This window comes from Callorhinus ursinus, unplaced genomic scaffold (assembly GCF_003265705.2).
Source record: "Callorhinus ursinus isolate GAN/ISIS: 27379988/994484 unplaced genomic scaffold, GSC_fseal_2.0 scaffold9, whole genome shotgun sequence".
Taxonomy (NCBI): Eukaryota; Metazoa; Chordata; class Mammalia; order Carnivora; family Otariidae; genus Callorhinus; species Callorhinus ursinus.
The window spans coordinates 3,034,902-3,052,198 of NW_027397071.1; the positions used below are offsets into that span (position 1 = coordinate 3,034,902).

At 42.0% G+C, this 17,297-nt stretch overlaps 1 protein-coding gene across 2 annotated transcripts in view; it reads right to left on the minus strand.

Annotated features, from left to right (window-relative positions):
- CD101 (CD101 molecule) overlaps positions 1-17,297 on the minus strand; it is a 36,390-nt gene that overhangs the window by 9,296 nt on the left and 9,797 nt on the right. Inside the window, exons 4-8 of one of the 2 annotated variants that reach the window (XM_025872522.2) lie at positions 14,021-14,407; positions 10,441-10,824; positions 9,317-9,721; positions 6,308-6,718; positions 3,025-3,420 (exon numbers count right to left, since the gene is read on the minus strand). In XM_025872522.2, the coding sequence (XP_025728307.1) occupies positions 3,025-3,420; positions 6,308-6,718; positions 9,317-9,721; positions 10,441-10,824; positions 14,021-14,407 (1,983 nt within the window). Of the gene's footprint in view, positions 1-3,024; positions 3,421-6,307; positions 6,719-9,316; positions 9,722-10,434; positions 10,825-14,020; positions 14,408-17,297 lie in introns of both variants that reach the window. The other variant, XM_025872520.2, reaches the window with a different exon arrangement.

Sequence of the window (17,297 nt, forward strand, 5' to 3'; positions counted from 1 at the left end):
TTTCTATGATACCACCAAACCCTGGTTTTTGTCCTACCTCTTGGCTACTCCTTTCATTCTCCTTCACAGGCTCCTCTTCTGCACTCCCCTGATCAACAGTGATATATCTCAGGAGTCCATTGTTGGGCACCATTATTGGCTATAAGTTGATGCCTTCTAATCCACAACTCTGGCAAAGATCTCACTTGGAAGTCCCGATGTCTGTTGGGTAGATCTCTTTGGATAATTCACACATACTCCAAACTCAATTCCAGCCCAGCTTATTCAAAATTGAACTAAATTCCCCATTCAGGCCTTTCTCCTATATCCACCCATGCTAGAAATTTGATATTCATCTTTGATTCTCCACTTCTGCTCATGCACCCTCCACATATATCTAATCAGTGTCTAACTCCTGAAGATGACACCTCCTAACACTGAATTCCCGCCCTTCTCTCAGCCCTCATGTGCACTGCCTTAATTCAGGCCTTCATCTTGTCTTACCTGGGTTCCTACTATCAATTTCAGATAGTTCTCCCTACTCTGTGTCTGCCTCCCTTCCAGTTCATCTTTAACACAGCTCCCAATGGGGGCTTTCTAAAATGCAAATCTCATGATGTCCCTCCCCTGCCTGAACTTGTTTGCTGACACTCCATAATGTTCATGAATAAGTTCACCACCCCCTTTGAGATCTGTACCCTCCCCATCTCACTAACTTCATCTCTTGCCCTTGCGCCACAGCTTTTATGATCATCTTGCATAGTCTTCCCTTTTCCTAAAATATGTTCTCTTCCTTTTCATAGGCTGCATACCCTGAGGAACTTCCCAGATCTCCTTCACACCCAGCCCTGCCTCTGTTCCTTCATCCGAGGCTACTTCTTTGATGACCCCTATCATTTTGGACTTCATGTTCCCCATCAGAATCTGAGCTCTTTGGGAAAAGACTCTGTAATGCATGTTTTTGTGTCCTCAGATCCTCACATAGTTACTTACTGAACAACGTAAAATATTTTGTCACATATATGGATATATCCACGTGTGTGTGTGTGTGTGTGTGTGTAACATGTTTGGAGGCATAATGGAAAAGAGAGTTAACATTTCTTGTGCATTTACAATATTCCAGGGACTATGTTAGATAATTTATACACATTTGTATAATGATCCTCACTTTACGAGTAAGCTGAGGTTCACAGAGGTTAAATAACAGGCTATGATTTCATAGCTCGTAGGTAGGTGACAGGGCTGTGATTTGAGCCTAGGCTTGTCTGATTCCAAACCCTGGAATTTTTCATCCCCCCCCCCCCCACTGCCTCTGCAACTCTGCAACTACCAGAAAGGAACAGTCAGGTAGAGGAAGCAAGATACTATAATTGAGGATTTACTTGGGAACCCTTAACTGTGTTAATAATGAAAACCCTCAGCTTATCATAGCACAGGCTTTCAAGCTTCTTCGACTGTAAAGAATACAAAGATCACCCAATTTTTGATGTTTTCTTTCCAGAGTTCATCTTTTTTAAAACCTTTCACCTGATTTATAAGGATTCCGCAAAGATTAACAGTACATATATGCTGTGAAGGATCTCATCTTTCTCAGAGGAAATGTGCTTTTTAGTCACAGAATAGGTACTTTTTACACTTGTCATCTATTTATTCTGCTACCAAAAAACTGCTGATGCTACAGGGCTTCCTGGGAATTCCAGTGAGAAAATATGTATGGAATGTGCTCAGGGTTGTGGGACTTCCCATAATGACTGGAATAGAAGAAAAGCTGATAGGAAGAAAAATTCTCTCTGGACACTTGGGAGAAAATTTCTGATGAAGAATGGTCAGGGGAAGAAGATGATGGAGCCCCAGGGAACCCATCAGATAACTCTGGCTTCCATTCTAGAAGACTGGTCAGGGCTGGGATGCAACTAACCCTACTTCAGAGAAGTTGCCACCATGCTGGGCAGTACCCTTTCTCCCCCGCTAAGGAGCGTCACCAAAGCTAGCTGGTGTTTTAGGAATGTTATCTTTCATTGATCCATCTTACCCTTCCTGGTGTGGGGCGCCGAGACCACATCTCTGCGTCTTCAATGTCCCTTTCCCAGTTCAGTTTATAGCTCAACCTCTCACCCTCACCTTAAACCTCACCAGAAAGGAGCAGCTCAGCGATGAGCTGGCTACATCAGCCAGCGCACTGATCACCAGGGAAGATTTACGGGTCTGGCTGGAGAAATTGCTGCTTTCATTAACAAATGCTTCATGAATGCCTATTACATGCTTGGCACTGGATTGGCTGGAACGATGCTCCTCTCCTTCACAACCACCTGTTCCACATCCCTCCTCAAGCTGTGCACTCAGCTGAGTAGGATGGCCTTCCCACACAGAGAATGGCCATGCTCTGGCCAAGGTCTTTCAGTAGCTACCCTCCTTGCTGGACCCCGTAAACAGGTTCTACAGGGCACACTTCCTCCTTCAATGCCTTGCAAGCTGCCATGAGGAGAGGCAACCAAATGACTATCATTATCAAAATCCTGCTCATTTGTTGAACATATAGAGTGAGAAGAAGCTTGGCACTTACGTATTGAGAAAGATTTCGTTCTGTTTTTGAGGTGGGGAGTGTTTAGATGTAGTTGACTTTAGTTCAACCAAATGAAACCTAAAGTCACCAGGCCCCCCCATCCCTCATTCCGACTCCCACTGCAGATCTGAGCCTTCTGAGACTGGAGAATCAGCCAAGGGGTAAGGATGTCTGCTGCGAGCATTATTTTGTTCTTTAAAGGGATAAGATGTTGATGGCTTTGTTTGTTTGTTTGTTTGTTTGGGAGGGGAATGGGGGAAGCAGGTCAGATGCCCCTGACATTTAAATGTCTATGCCAAAACCTCACGTAGACCTTGTCTGTCCAAATGAGAAATGGAAATTACGATTGAGAGAAATGATAGAGTCACTCTCTTTAGGGAATCCGTAAATGCTTTCAGCAAAACATAGCGGAGAGGGAAAGCACAAGAAGGGAGACAAAGATTCTCCTGACCACGAGCCAGGACAGATTAGCCCCTCGTTACCTGAAGGCAGCACCGTGAGCACCATATGCTGTGACTCATCTGATGCTTGGTTGACCCACTTGCTTGGACTGCCATGCAGCTGCCACTCTGTCACCCTGCACCAGTAGAGCCCAGCATCCTCCATCTCTACCCGATGAAGCTTCAGGACAAAGTCTGTAGGGGATGAACGGTAAGAGTGCAGATGGCTCCTGAGCCCCTCTTCACCATACTCCAACAAGCCATCATGCTGCAAGTGCACCAGCATCTTCCTTCCAGAATTTTCCCTGTTCTGGTACCACATCACAGAGAACAGGGAAGCTGAGCTGCCAGAACTCTCCAGGCTGCAGTGGATGGCCACTTCTCCGTGCTCAGTAGCATTTTCTGTCTTGTACCCTTTGGAAACACGTACCTTACTTCCTAGGAAATAAAATGTCAATAAATTAAAGACAAATCTAGATTTTTAGATTGGATACCTCCTCTGAAAAATCTAGTTCTCACTGAGGAGATGCCATCTTAAAATCCTAAGACATCAGGTCTTTCATCTGTAACATTTTTTCCTTGACCGCCATCCTTCTTCCATATTTGCTAGAACATTCTGTGCTATGAATCAAACCAACCATTTTCCTTCTTCAGCCCTACCTCTTGTCTGCTGAAAACCTGCCCCTGAAACCACCCAGGTTCAGTAGGCACTCTGCCCTGCTGCTTTTACCCCTCCCTGGTCAACTTTTTCTTCTACTTCCCAGAGGGATCATTCAAAACTTCCAACCATCCCCTCAAGCTGGGTATTGCACCACTGCCCCTCATTCCTAGCAAATTACCCTCCTCCCATATGCCCAGATATCATCTCCGTTCTAGATGAAAGGAAAGAGGAGGCTATCCGAGAGACTGAATATTTTCATACAAGTGTTAGAATACCACTCAAGGAGAGACTTTAAATTATCGGATTAGACTAAGTTTTTTTTTTTATTATGTTCAGTTAGCCAACTTATCATTAGTTTTTGATGTAGTGTTCAACGATTCACCAGTTGACTAAGTTTTAAACAGATTTTGACATTTACTTTTTTAAAAAGTTCCCCTCCTAACTAGCAGGTGAGAACTTTGAATGAAGTCCAGAGTAGTTACAAACAAAATAAAGAAATTATACTATACACTAAATTTTCAACTCTACCACAAACACATTTATTAATCTATCTTTAAAAGAATAACTTTGCGGTGCCTGGATGGTTCAGTTGGTTAAGCATCTGCCTTCAGCTCAGGTCATGATCCCAGGGTCTCCCTGCGTAGCAGGGAGTCTGCTTCTCTCTCTCCCTCTGCCCTTCCCCCTGTTCGTGCTCTCTCTCTCAAATAAATAAATAAATAAATAAATAAATAAATAAATAAATAGCTATCTTTTAAAAAATTAAAAATAAATAAAAGAATAACTTTGATCCTGGATTTGTTGTTGTTGTTACTCTCTCCTTCTCTTCATGGCAAAGTATGTGAAATATTAGTTTATATGATACTGTCTCTGTTTCCTCAACTCAAATTCCTCCCTACTTGACTGCAATCAGCCTTCCAATTCCAACACCATGCTCTGGCCAAGATCCTCAGTATGGGCCCAATTTCCCAGCTCAAGACACTCTCATTTTGTTGTCCTCTCTGTGGGTTTTATCCCTGAAGTCTATTTTTTCTTGAAGTCCTCTCCTCTTTTGATTTCAGAGAAAATGTCTCTCCTACAATTCTGACCACTCCTTCTCAGTATCTTTCTCTGGGACCTCTTCCTTAAATCATACCCTACACCAGGGTGCACAGCTGGCCACCCCCAGCCAGCCACACCCCACCCACAGCTATGTTTTGTTTGACACCCTCAGAATCTGAAAAGAGTTTGGATTAGTAGCGTACATTCTCAAATCGAGCAATGTCACACAAAAAAGATTTTAGGCACTTCTTGATAGACTAAAAGATCAGACAACACTGAGCCCACATTTCTGGATGGGAAGTGTTTGCTAGCTTGAGCCTAGGAGTGGCTGCCTCCTTAAAGGGATGTGCATACACTGTCGAGATTTGGCTTGGGCAACTGGGACAAAGGGCTGCTAGCCACATAGATGGAGAGTGCAGAAGTATGCATGAGTCTTGTGGAATGGCAAGGATGATAATGCAATTTGGGACATGCTGAGTGTAAGGGTCTCAGGGGCTTCCAAGTAGAAATGTATAACAGGCAGTTGGGTTGAAAGACCTGGAGCTAAGTGTAAAGACTTAGAGCAATTTCATCAAAGGTGGTAGTTGAAACCAAGGCAGAATTTAAGAAGTTCTGAAGAGGGCAGAGAATAATAAGACAAAGGGGTCCAGGATCTGTCCCTGAGGAACACCCACATTTAGCAGGAAGAAGAAGTGCCTGAAGAATGTGAAGAAGGGGAACCAGAGCAGCAGGAAGAGATCCTTATGCTAAGTTACTGTTTTGCTCTGCTGCCCCCAACAGATTGTAAGCTCCTTAAGGCAAGAGCTGTGCCTTATTTCTCTTTGTATCTCTAATTGTCTAATACACAGCGATGTTCATTATAATCTTATTTTTGGATGTTACATAGAAAATAAAATTTTAAGCACCAAACTAGATTAACGTATTTGCATTGTGCTGTTGGATCTCAGCCAGTTCTCAAACCTTAGCTGTGACATTCATTTAATTTTAATCAACATTGGAGGTGACCTAAATAATACCCAGAGATCTAATCAACCCTGCCCACATTTAAACTGCAGCACTCCTAGACCAATGCAAATGGATGGAACCTCTATTACATTTTTAAAGATCTCTTGAGGAAGAGGAGACTCCCTCAGTAAGCCATTCCAACAGTTAACTACTCTTATTCACCTTATGTTTAGGCAGCCAAATGTTGAAAAGCAATTTCTCCACACATCCCTATAGAGTTGTACAGTTTCTGTTCACAGTGGGAGAAATATGCTTTGTATTACTCTTTCTTTGCCAAATTACAGTAGAGCCCCACTGGAATGACACAGCTTGGTATTACAGAGATCTAGAGATACGACACCCAGGGTAGCTCCATAGACCAGGCTGCCAGTCTGATAAGCAAACCAATCAATGGGATCTTGTTCCCATCCAAGCTCCTCAAAGCCTCAGATTGATTCACCTTAAGTGACACCCGCCTCCTCTGCTGGGCTACTAGGTCCTGCATTCGTTGTGTAGGTGGACACTATTCCTATGACCCTGGGTCATATTTCTACTTTCACATATCCACTCCAAAGAAGAGCTGCCCCAGAGAAGTTGGCAATCCTACAGAAAGACATGTGAGGATACACTTGTGAGGTTTACCTGTGGACCTGAGTTTCAATTCTGTCAGACCTGACTTCTTTTCTCCAAGCTTGAGCCAAGTGCCATTTGTAGACAAGAGCCATTCCTCCACAGCGCAGTGGTATTTGCCCTGATCACTGTCTTCCATGTTCAAAACATGTAGCTGAAACATGTCTTGGGAAACTTTTTCGGGGTAGAATTTTTGTTTTCTCCGTAGGGTGTGAAATTCATCCCCATATTTTACAACATTGTTTTTGTCTATTTGCAGGATCTTCAGCCAGGTTGCTTTAGTGGAACTGGGAGAGAAGTACCAAATGACAGCTAATTGAAGGTCTCCAGTGGACCGGGACAAGATGCTACATTCTATGTTGGTGTTGGAGTTGATGAGGATCTCTTGGACTTGACTGCTTGAGTTCACTTGTAGCTTGCTTTCTAAATTAAAAGAATGGTGACAGTGACTTTTTTTATTTCGCTAGAAAATAGAATTTTAAGGTAGAAGGGACATTAGAGGTCAACTAGGCATGAGGCAATGTCTCCTACATCCATTGGATGTGTGAATTCCTTTCCCAGCAGCCCCACTAACTGCCCACTGAGCTTCTGAACAGCTCACCAACTGACAAAGCAGCCCATTCCATCTTTGGACATCTCTGCCACTAGAGAATTTTTTCTGATATCAAGTGGGATTTTACCACTCCCTACCTTCCAGTCACTGGTCCTGGTTCTACCCTTACCCGGCAGAGTGGGATAGGGAACATGGGGCAGGATGGAGTGTCATACAGAAAACCAATCTCTTCCACATGATAATGCCTCACTGTCAAAGCATAGACTTCTTCTCTTCTGTCACATTTCATAAATCAAAGTGAGAGAAAGTGGCCCTATTAATGCTTTGTCTGTGTGCTCACTCTCTGGAATACTCCTGGATTCACAATTCACTGACATGTCCTTGTTTGTATCTGCCTTCAAACATGGGTAAGCAAAAGGAAGTTGTATGTGGGCTACTAAAATTGCATGTCTCTTTGCAGCCAGTCAACTGTGGGAATCTTATACAGATATGGAGTCAACTAACCTTTTACTCCAGAAGCTTTTCTGCTCTGTCAGGAAGATGAATGATACAACCTGCCTTCCAAACCTTATTCTAACTTCTTGCTGATATCATTAATTCTATTTTTGTAACTGCTCCTTAAAGTTGCTGGTAGGTCCCTTTCCTCTTCCTTCAGCAAATATGTATCAAGCACACATTGTGTTATGTGCCAGACCATTCCTGGCTCTGTGGATACCTCCCATCAGTGGGTTCACAGTCTAGAGGGAGAAACTAGTACAGGCACAGAGGCCTACAAATTATGAGACTGTATCAGCCAAGTGTGACAGAGGTATGCAGAAGTGGCTGTCCGAGCACAGGGTAGGACCTCTAACTCAAATATGGGAGTAGGGGGAGGCTTCCTGGAGCAGAGATCTTGAAGCTAAGTCTTAAGAGTTAATAGGAATTTGTCTGGTGGAGAGGAGGTTAAAGAGTTCCACACAAAACCCATGACTTGAACAAAGACTGGAAGTGAGAGAGAACACAGAGTATTTGAGGGCTTGCAAGTAGTTCAGCATGGCCAGAGCTCAAATTCAAGATGGAAAGTGGAAGATGACACTGGAAAGACATAAATGTACCAGGTTATAAAGGATCTTGCAGGCTGTGCTATGGGAGTTTGGATGAGGTGGATATGGAGGTGTTGTGGTTTCTCACCTTGCCCACTGGTGGATCGTGAGGACATGGAGAACAGTGTAGGAGGAGTAGATTTGGAAGAATAAGAATAGTGCATTTATGTTTGGACTTACTGAGTGTAGATATGCCTTGGAGATAATTGTATAACGAGTCTGGAGATGAAAAGAGAAGTCTTTCAGGATAATGGATTTGAGCGTTGTCAGTATATAGGTTGAACCAGGGGGAGGAATAAGCCCACTTCAGGAGACTGTATGGAATGAGAAGAGAGCAAGCTAAGGCTGAAATGCAAAGGAATGGATCTGTGAAGGAGGAGAATTCTGCAAAAGAGAATGAGAAGAAACAGAGTGTTAGGAAAGAAACCAAGAAAATCTTGCGTCATGAGGCCAAGGAAAAAGGAAGTTTCAAGAAGAAAGGATTGGGTCAACAATTTTAAATACCATGGGAAGGACAAGGCAATTAAGACATGAGTTAATCAACAAGGAGATTGTTACAATTACCGAAAATGTCACTCAGCAGCAGAAAGAATAATGGCTGCTACCATGTCTGAGCATCTGCTTGATGCGTCAGGCACTGTCCTAGGCACATTACATATGTCACCACAGTGCAGAACAGCAATTTAGGGATGAAGTCCCTAGACTTGGACAGATTGAGTGATTTGCCCAAAGCTAAGCCACTCGCCAGTGCCTGTCAGGTAGAAATGACTTCAAAGGCTCTTAAACACAATGTCTTTAGAGAACGGAAGTCATAGAAGAAGATACGTGACCCAGCAGGACTTTGCCCAGGTTGTGTCTCTGCTCTTACACCAACTGATGAGGTAAATTATATTTGACTATAATCAGATATTCTCTCTTATACATTAACATGTTAAACCAAGAGGATAAATGTATTCTAATGGAATTGACATTATCCTTACCAGTAGGGGAGACATTCCAAACATTTAATGACTAGTAAAGCACGAGCAGTGACCAATCCGAAGAATGCCTCCCTCCCTACACGAGCTGGTCCGAGAAGCCCCCTGTTGTGCCATGTGGTAATTTTCAGTTGCTGGGTGGTGGGGACTTTTGGGAAGAGGGGGAAGGGGCATGGAGCAACAGTTGTTAGTAGTCAGTGTGGAAGTATGTCAGTGTTTTAACAACCAGTATGGCTGTCCCATGCGTACTAACTTCATGTTAGCCTGGCCATTGGTTTTACATGGCGTTAACTTATACAGTCAAAACATGGGGGAAGGTATGTTATATTTTAATTCCATAATTTACCCAAAATAGGAGAAATGTGTTCATTTGTTTTTAAAGCAGGGATTACTTTCCAGTGGTGTTTACCTGGTAAAGTGATGGCTATCATCAGTGAGTGAGAGACGGCAGAAGCCCTCACAGGGCCGCTTGTGCATAGGGAATTTCTGACGTAAACTTCTACTTTACACTGATAAACTCCTGCTTCTTCCTCAGTGGCATCATGAATTAGGAGCTGAGAATGAAACGAGGACTGTAAAACTTTCGTCTTCTTTTGGAACTGAGATAGGAAATCCCCCCACTCAATAGTGCCATTATGGGTGATTCGAACAAGCGGATGAAAGACTTGAGATCTTGCTGGTTGGAACTGCCATGTCACGGTGAGTGGCACCCTGAGGTTGGCATAGTCAGCCTCCACTATGCAGGACAGGCCAAAGGTCTTGGCTAATTCCACTTTGGGTTGACGGCTCATCAGCTTAACCCATAAACTTGACTCTGTGGGCAGAAATAAATGGGAAACACCATTGACAATATGTTTATCAAATCAAAGTTTTCCTACTGACCACCTCTTCACATGGAGCCATGCATTCATACACTGGGAGCATCAACTATTTGGGGCTCAGAGTTGACTCACAGTACGGTCTGTCCTGAATTCTGTCCTCAAATTTTCCAAAGTTGATCCTCTTCTAAGAGCGCTCCCAGCAGTGACAACAAACAGGAAGTGTTTCTCCAGCCTGCTGCTTAGACAGCTGCTACTGAGTGGGTGGAGTGCTCTCCCCTCCCTACCCCCGCCACCCCCCCCACCAGTGGCTGGTCTCCCCTTATTTCCACTCATGGGCTCAGCATCACTCTTTTGCACAGGCTTGAAGAGACTCTGCAAGCCCAGGGCTGCAGCTCTAGAAGCCTGGATGTACGAGGCTCAGCTCCACTGGGCACAGGTCCTCTATATGTCTACTCCAGCTCATAGGCTTTCGCGTTTAGTTTTGACTAACAACCGACAAGTGGCACCCTACGGATGATCCTTATAAAGATGAGTAAACTTTAGAGATTGGCTGACAGACCTGGCAGCCAGAGACTACGCTCTGTGTCCTGGGGTGTACGTTCTACAACGAGGGGGTTCGGGTCGACACACAATCAAATTCCACTGCTTCCCACTGCCCAGGAAGGTACCATTGATATATGTAAGTTTAGAACAGGATTTCTTTGACCTTTACCCAGAGATTTGACAGTGATGGCCAACTTCTGAGTCCAGCTCCGCCCTCTGGCCTGGTTCCGGGTGCCCTCAGACACTCTGCACTCATACATGCCACTGTCTGTGGTGCTGGTGGAGCTGATCTCCAGCTGGAAGGTAGCCCAGTCCATTTTCTCCAGCCTTGTGGAGCCCTGGTTATTGAGTTCCTTGTAGGAGGCCCCCAGCTGCACGGTGCCATCCTGCTGCATGCCAGCCATCAACTCTGGCTGCTTCTGGCCTTGTGGAAGATGCCACCATTCCACAGACAAGGGACTCTCAGCCCCATCTGCCTTGCAGAGAAGGGTTAATGCCTCTCCTTCCCACACGGCTTGCTGCTGGTTCTTGGTAGATAAGACCACATTTCTTGCTGTGGATTACAGATTTGAGAGGAAAAGAAAAAGTATTCCAAGTCAATGAAAATTTTTCTAAAACATGGTGAAATCTCTTTAATTAAGCCTTGACTAGTTTGTGACAAATCAGATTGGGCTGTTGACTGCTCTTACCACCCCCGGAAAAGAGATTTGCTAAACACTTACATAGTGGGAACAAGACAGCAGAAAGACTATCAGGTGAACTTATTTACACTTAAACAATTTATAATTTGCCCTTATTTTTAGTGATTTGTTAAATCAGCCCTTCATTAAGAACATCTAGTTGGGAAAGCATCTGGTAATATTTTGTTAGATTAATTAGGGTGGGTGTATAACCCTGAAAATAATGAAACTGTGTTTATTTAAATTTTTAGTTTTTTGGAATTTTATCTTTCACAGATCAAAATGATATTCCTCTGCCTACTTATCTTTCCCTAATTAGTATGTGTTTTGAACAGGAAAGGAGTATTGGTAATTAGATTTCTGTTCAAAAACTACCATTGGGGCACCCGGCTGGCTCAGTCCATAGAGCATGCAACTCTTGATCTCAGGGTCATGAGTTCGAGGCCCATGTTGGTTGCAGAGTTTATTTAAACAACAACAACAAACAAAATACCAACATTAAAAACAATTACTTGGGGGAAAATACACATATAGATATATTTCTCTTTTTCAAATCACATATTCATATATATATAAACACACTATTGGTTGAAGAGAGATCCTACTTATATCTGAACTATAATGTTAAACTACAAAATATAAATCTGGCTCCCAGATGGGAAATTCAAGATACGTAGAAACGCAAACATTCATTCAACAGATACTTCCTGTGCAAGGCTTTGTCCTGGGTGCTTTGCGGGCAAAGCAAAGACACCTCCATAGCTCAGGCATCTCACCTTTAAGGCCAACGTCCTGGGAGTCAGAATTTATCTTGGGCAACACAGTTGTCCTCCCTGACCCTTGATTTTCTTTCCTGTATATACGAACATAATAATGGCACCAACCTTATTGCATTGTTGGGATGAGTAAAAGTGGTACATGCCAAAGGGCTTAGCCTGGCTGGCAAGGGAAAGTACCCAGTACATGGGAGTTATTAGCATTGGTTGTAATGATAGGCACTTAGTGAAAGTGAGGTAGTTCAAAGCCAAGAGAGAAAACAAAATGGAATTGGGATGAGAAATCTAAATAAGATCTAAATGAATTTGCAAATTGTTCTTCCCTGCTGAGGAAGGAGTTGAGCCTTCTCCTGCTCTATGTATATTATGTATATAATAAGTTACAAAGGCAGAATGAAGCTTGATGTCCACAAGTAACTTTAATACATGTATTTAATATTTTAATTATCTAATAATACTACTAAATAATTCAATAATTCTTATTTAATAATTAAATAATTATTAGTTAAATAATATTTAATATTATACATCTATATCTGTATCTACATATGTAAACTTGCTTCCAGGTTTTGGGGAGTGGAGGCAGGATTATACTTCAAGTTCTTTTCAAGTTAAAAATAGACTCATAACTGAAGTTGAGAAAATAAAGAGGAAATTATTGCTCATAATCTCACTACTTGAATATAACCATTATGGTTAGTTTCAACTAACATCAGTTTTTGTTTTTTTTTTAAAGAAACAAATGAGGTTTCCTTGGTTCATTACAGTCCTTACTGCCTTTGGTAAGAAGTAATAATCTTATCAAGTGTGTGTAAGTTACACATCCACAGTGGTAGTGACTAACCTCTTCTGTTTAAAATATTCATAAAATATGAATTTCATGATAAAACTCTGCTCATACTTTGGTTTGACTTTCAAAACTGAATGCTCAACGGGATCCTTAATAAATTTGCTAATAGCTTTTTCTGTTTCCACATATCAGGCCCAGTTTGGACTCCAGCCTACCCAATGAGCTCTTTTTAGCTTTAGAAGACCACCCTACTGATGGGCTTATGATCTGTGGGTCACAAAGCACACCTTCAGTTCCCTTTGGCACAGATTCCCATATGCTGGATTTAAGAAAGGTTTACAGACATGTCTCAGCAGAGACTGAGGTGAATGAAGCCAAGATTTAGCTCTGTGTAAATATGTAAACCCGCCTACACAGTTCTTCCTGAATCCTAGAAAGTTAGACCAAATGTTTAGTGTGAAAACTAACACCAGCACCCTTCCTGGCGTGCCACTCTAGGCCAAAGTTTGTGTGTCTTCATTGCTGGCAAATGGGGTGCCAGAGAAGAGCATGAAAGGGAAATCTATCTATCTTTGGAGATGCTGCCAGTGAGCAAGTGAAACAAGGGTATCTTTATTTTTAGTTGGGTTTTGTTTTGTGCTCTTGGGCAGTTAATCTTTCTAGACTTTGAATATAATACCCGGACCAGAGCATCCTAATATCAGTTGTAGATTTGTCTGTTCTCTCTTCAAACAAAAAGCACTGAGTGTTCAAACATGTTTAAGGTCATCCAACCTTCATAAACTTGAAACGAGAGCTGAGTGGCCTTCCACTTTCATGCCCATAGATACTCAGACCCGTTTGGACAGGCACATCACATTACAGCCAAATGCAGGGGATAGAGTCTGCCTGCTATCATTGACCTCTTCATTCCTTATTCTGAGTCATGCTTTGATGCAGAATTAAGACATACTATCATTCCCTGTATCAGGTTAAGATGATAGAGGATGGACAAAAGGCATCTGAAAGATGTTTGGGGGCAGGGGCCATAATGTAGGTGTTTGATCCCCAGGAAGGAGGCAAAGTGTCATTCTTTCCTCTTACCATACTCACACCACACAGACAACAAAGAGAAGATAGAGGGTTTCATTAACGCACGTGTTTTCTGTTCGGAGAAAAACCCAACGTACAAAAACGAGGACTGATCGCAAATAGAATCAAAGGATCTAAGACAGCAAGAAGGGACCTCAGGACAATCTAGTCGTATGTAATTATTTTATATTTGAGGAAGCTGAGATTTAAAGAAGTTAAATGTTGTGTCTGTGGTCATAGCCCATTTAATGGCCCCGGAATAAGACTTAAGTCTTCAGTTAGTTTGGTTGCTTTTCTTTACTCCACCTCAGAGTGATCTGACTGACACCCGACTCTTCAGGGGAAGTCCACTGTGTCCAGGGAGGCAGCCTGTACTCACAAAGGAGGGAAGCGGAGGGCAGCCCAGGCATGTCTGGTTCTGACTTCACGTACCTGCTGGTTTCCTCAGATGCACATGGCTGTCTGGTGACTGCTTGCTCTGAAGCACCTGCCAGGAGCCCATCTGAGCTCTTGCCATCTCCGCCACAGCACATCTGTAGGCGCCTTCATCCTCGGGGCCCGCAGAGAAGATCTTGAGAGAGAAAGCCTTGGGGGTTAACTTTGAAACCTGGAGCTGTCCTTGACTTGCTCTCTGTCTGTAGTCTCCCTTCAGGTCCAGAACACCCCCAGCATCCATGCGGGCCATCTCATTACCATTGAAGAACCAAACGCCCTGAAGCTGTGGGTCCCGGCCACTGCCTACGACCAGGCAGACCAGTTCTAAGGATTTCCCTGTAGTAAACGTGCTCTCAGCTGAAATGTTGACTTGAAAATCTCTCACTAGGAAACAAAAGCAACGCAGGTATTTAGAGAAGCCACAGCAACTGTCCTTTCGGGACCATGGAGAGATAATACCCCCTGTAAGGATAGTACGGGGATTGAATTTCATGTGGGAGTTGAGCTCTGAGGTCAGCCAAAGAAATGCCTAGAATCAAAAATGTCCTTGACTATTCCTTCAATCATTCAGAAAGAACAGTATACATAGCTTTCTGAATGCAATCCTATTAAGCAAGACGTACGCATAGAAGTATAAAGTATACAGTAGTCTATCTTTTTTGAAAAAAAAATATAAAATATTTTATAATATGTTGAACTGCTGTAAGTTGTGATGCTTTGTTATCTTTTTTTGGCTGAGAATATCCAGTGGAATTTTCCTAAGTTAAAGCACATGTGATGTGATGTAGAACTAGTCCACAGCTAACATAACACCTAACAATGAAAAGCTGAAAGTTTTTCCTCTAAGATCGGTAAAAGACAAAGACATCCACTCTCACCACTTCTATCTGACATAGTATTGGAAGCCCTAGTCAGAGCACTTAGTCAGGAAAAAATAAATAAAGGGCATTCAAGTCAGAAAAATGAAGTAAAATAATCTGTTTGCAGATGACATGATCTTATATATAGAAACCCCAAAAGACTCCACCAAAAACCTGTTAAAACTAATGATTGCAGTAAAGTTGCAGGATACAAAATCAACATACAAAAAAAAAATCAGTTCCATTTCTATACACTAGCAACACAGTATTGGAAAAAGACATTAAGAAAATCTCTATAGATGGCCAATAAATACAATGAAAAGATGCTCAACATCACTCACCATCAGGGAAATGCAAATTAAAACTGTAATGAGATATCACCTCACACCTGCCACAATGGCTATTCTCAAAAAGACAAGAAATACCAAGTGTTGGAGAGGATGTGGCAACAAGGGAACACTTTTACACTGCCAATAAGAATGTAAATTGGTGCAGGCAATATTGAAAAGAATATAGAGATTTCTCAGAAAATTAAAAATAGGGTGCCTGAGTGGCTCAATAGGTTAATGGCCAACTTTTGGTTTTGATTCAGGTCCGATCTCAGGGTCACCCGCATCAGACTCAGTGCTCAGCATGGAGTCTGCTTGTCCCTCTCCCTCCCCTTCTGCTCCTCTCCATGAGCTCTCTCTCCTTGTCTCTCTCCTAAATAAATAAATAAAATCTTTTTAAAAATTAAAAATACAATTACCATATGATCCAGCTATTCCACTTCTGGGTATTTATTCAAAGAACACAAAAACACCAAGAAGATATATGCACCCCCAAGGTCATTGCAGCATTATTTATAATAGTCAACATGTGGAAACAACCTAAGTGTCTACCAATGGATGAATGGATAAAGAAAATGTGGTACACACACACACACACACACACACACACACACACACACACACACAGGAATACTACTTAGCCGTCAAAAAGAAAGAAATCTTGCCATTTGCAACAACATGGATGAACCTTGAGGGTATTATTCTAAGTGAAATAAATCAGACAGAGAAAGACAAATATCACATGATTTCACTTATATGTGGACTCTAAAAACCAAAACAAATGAACAAACAAAACAAAAATAAACTCATAGAGACAGAGAACAGATTTGTGGTTCCCAGAGGGAAAGGGGGGTGGGGAGTGGGCGAAATGGGTGAAGGGGCTCAACTGTATGGTGATGGATTGTAACTAGACTTATAGTGGTGATCACTTGCAGTATACACAAGTATCGAATTATAGTGTGGCACACCTGAAACTACATAATGTCATACACTCATTTTATCTCAATTAAAAATAACCTCATTTGCAATAATGTCAAAAAGAAGAAAATACTTAGGAATAAATTTAACCAAGGAGGTGAAAGACATGTGCACTGAAAACTGTAAAATATTGATGAAAGAAATTAAAGATACAAATAAATGGAAAGATAGCCTGTGTTCATGGGTTGGAAGAATTAATAACACATGTTGGTGAGGATGTGGAGAAATGGATGTGGAGGACATGCACTGTTAGGGGGAAGGTAACATTATAGAAATGGTGTGGACAACCTAAATGTCCACCGATGGATAGACAAATGAAGAAAAAAAAATATATATATACACACACACACATTATATTTTATGTGTGTATATATATGTGTATATATATACACACACGCACAATGAAATATTATTCAGCCATGAGAGAAAAGGAAATCCTGCCATTTTCAACACCATGGATCACCCTGGAGGACATTTGGTAAGTGAAATAAGCCAGACACAGAAAGATACTGCAGGGCTCATTTATATGTGGCGTCTAAGACTGCTGAACTCATAAAAGCAGAGAGTAGAATGGTGGTTGTCAGGATCTGCGGGGGTGGGGTAGATATTGATCAAAGGGTACAGAGTTTCCATACGCAAGGTAAGTTTTATAGATCTAATGTATAGCGTGGGAACTGCAGTTAATAATACTGTGTTGCATACTTGAAATTTGCTGAGAATAGAGATCTTAAGTGTTCTCACCATACACACATGCACACCCCTGCTACACATAAAAAGTAACAATGCGAGATGATGAATATGTTAATTAGTTTGACTGTGGTAATCTTTTCAAAATGCATATGTGTATCAAAACATGTACACCTTAAATATATACCATTTTTGTCAAATAAATAAGTAAAAATAAAGATTGTTTTACATAAAAAATTGGTCTCAAAGAGAGAAAAAAAGCACATGTGATGTGCCCTCACAGAACTCGCTGAGTGTAACTTGGACACTTAAGACAAATAGGACAGTTTCTTAATGAAATAAAATAATACTCCTCCTAAAGAAGGGAAGGAAGGAAGGAAGGAAGGAAGGAAGGAAGGAAGGAAGGAAGGAAGGAAGGAA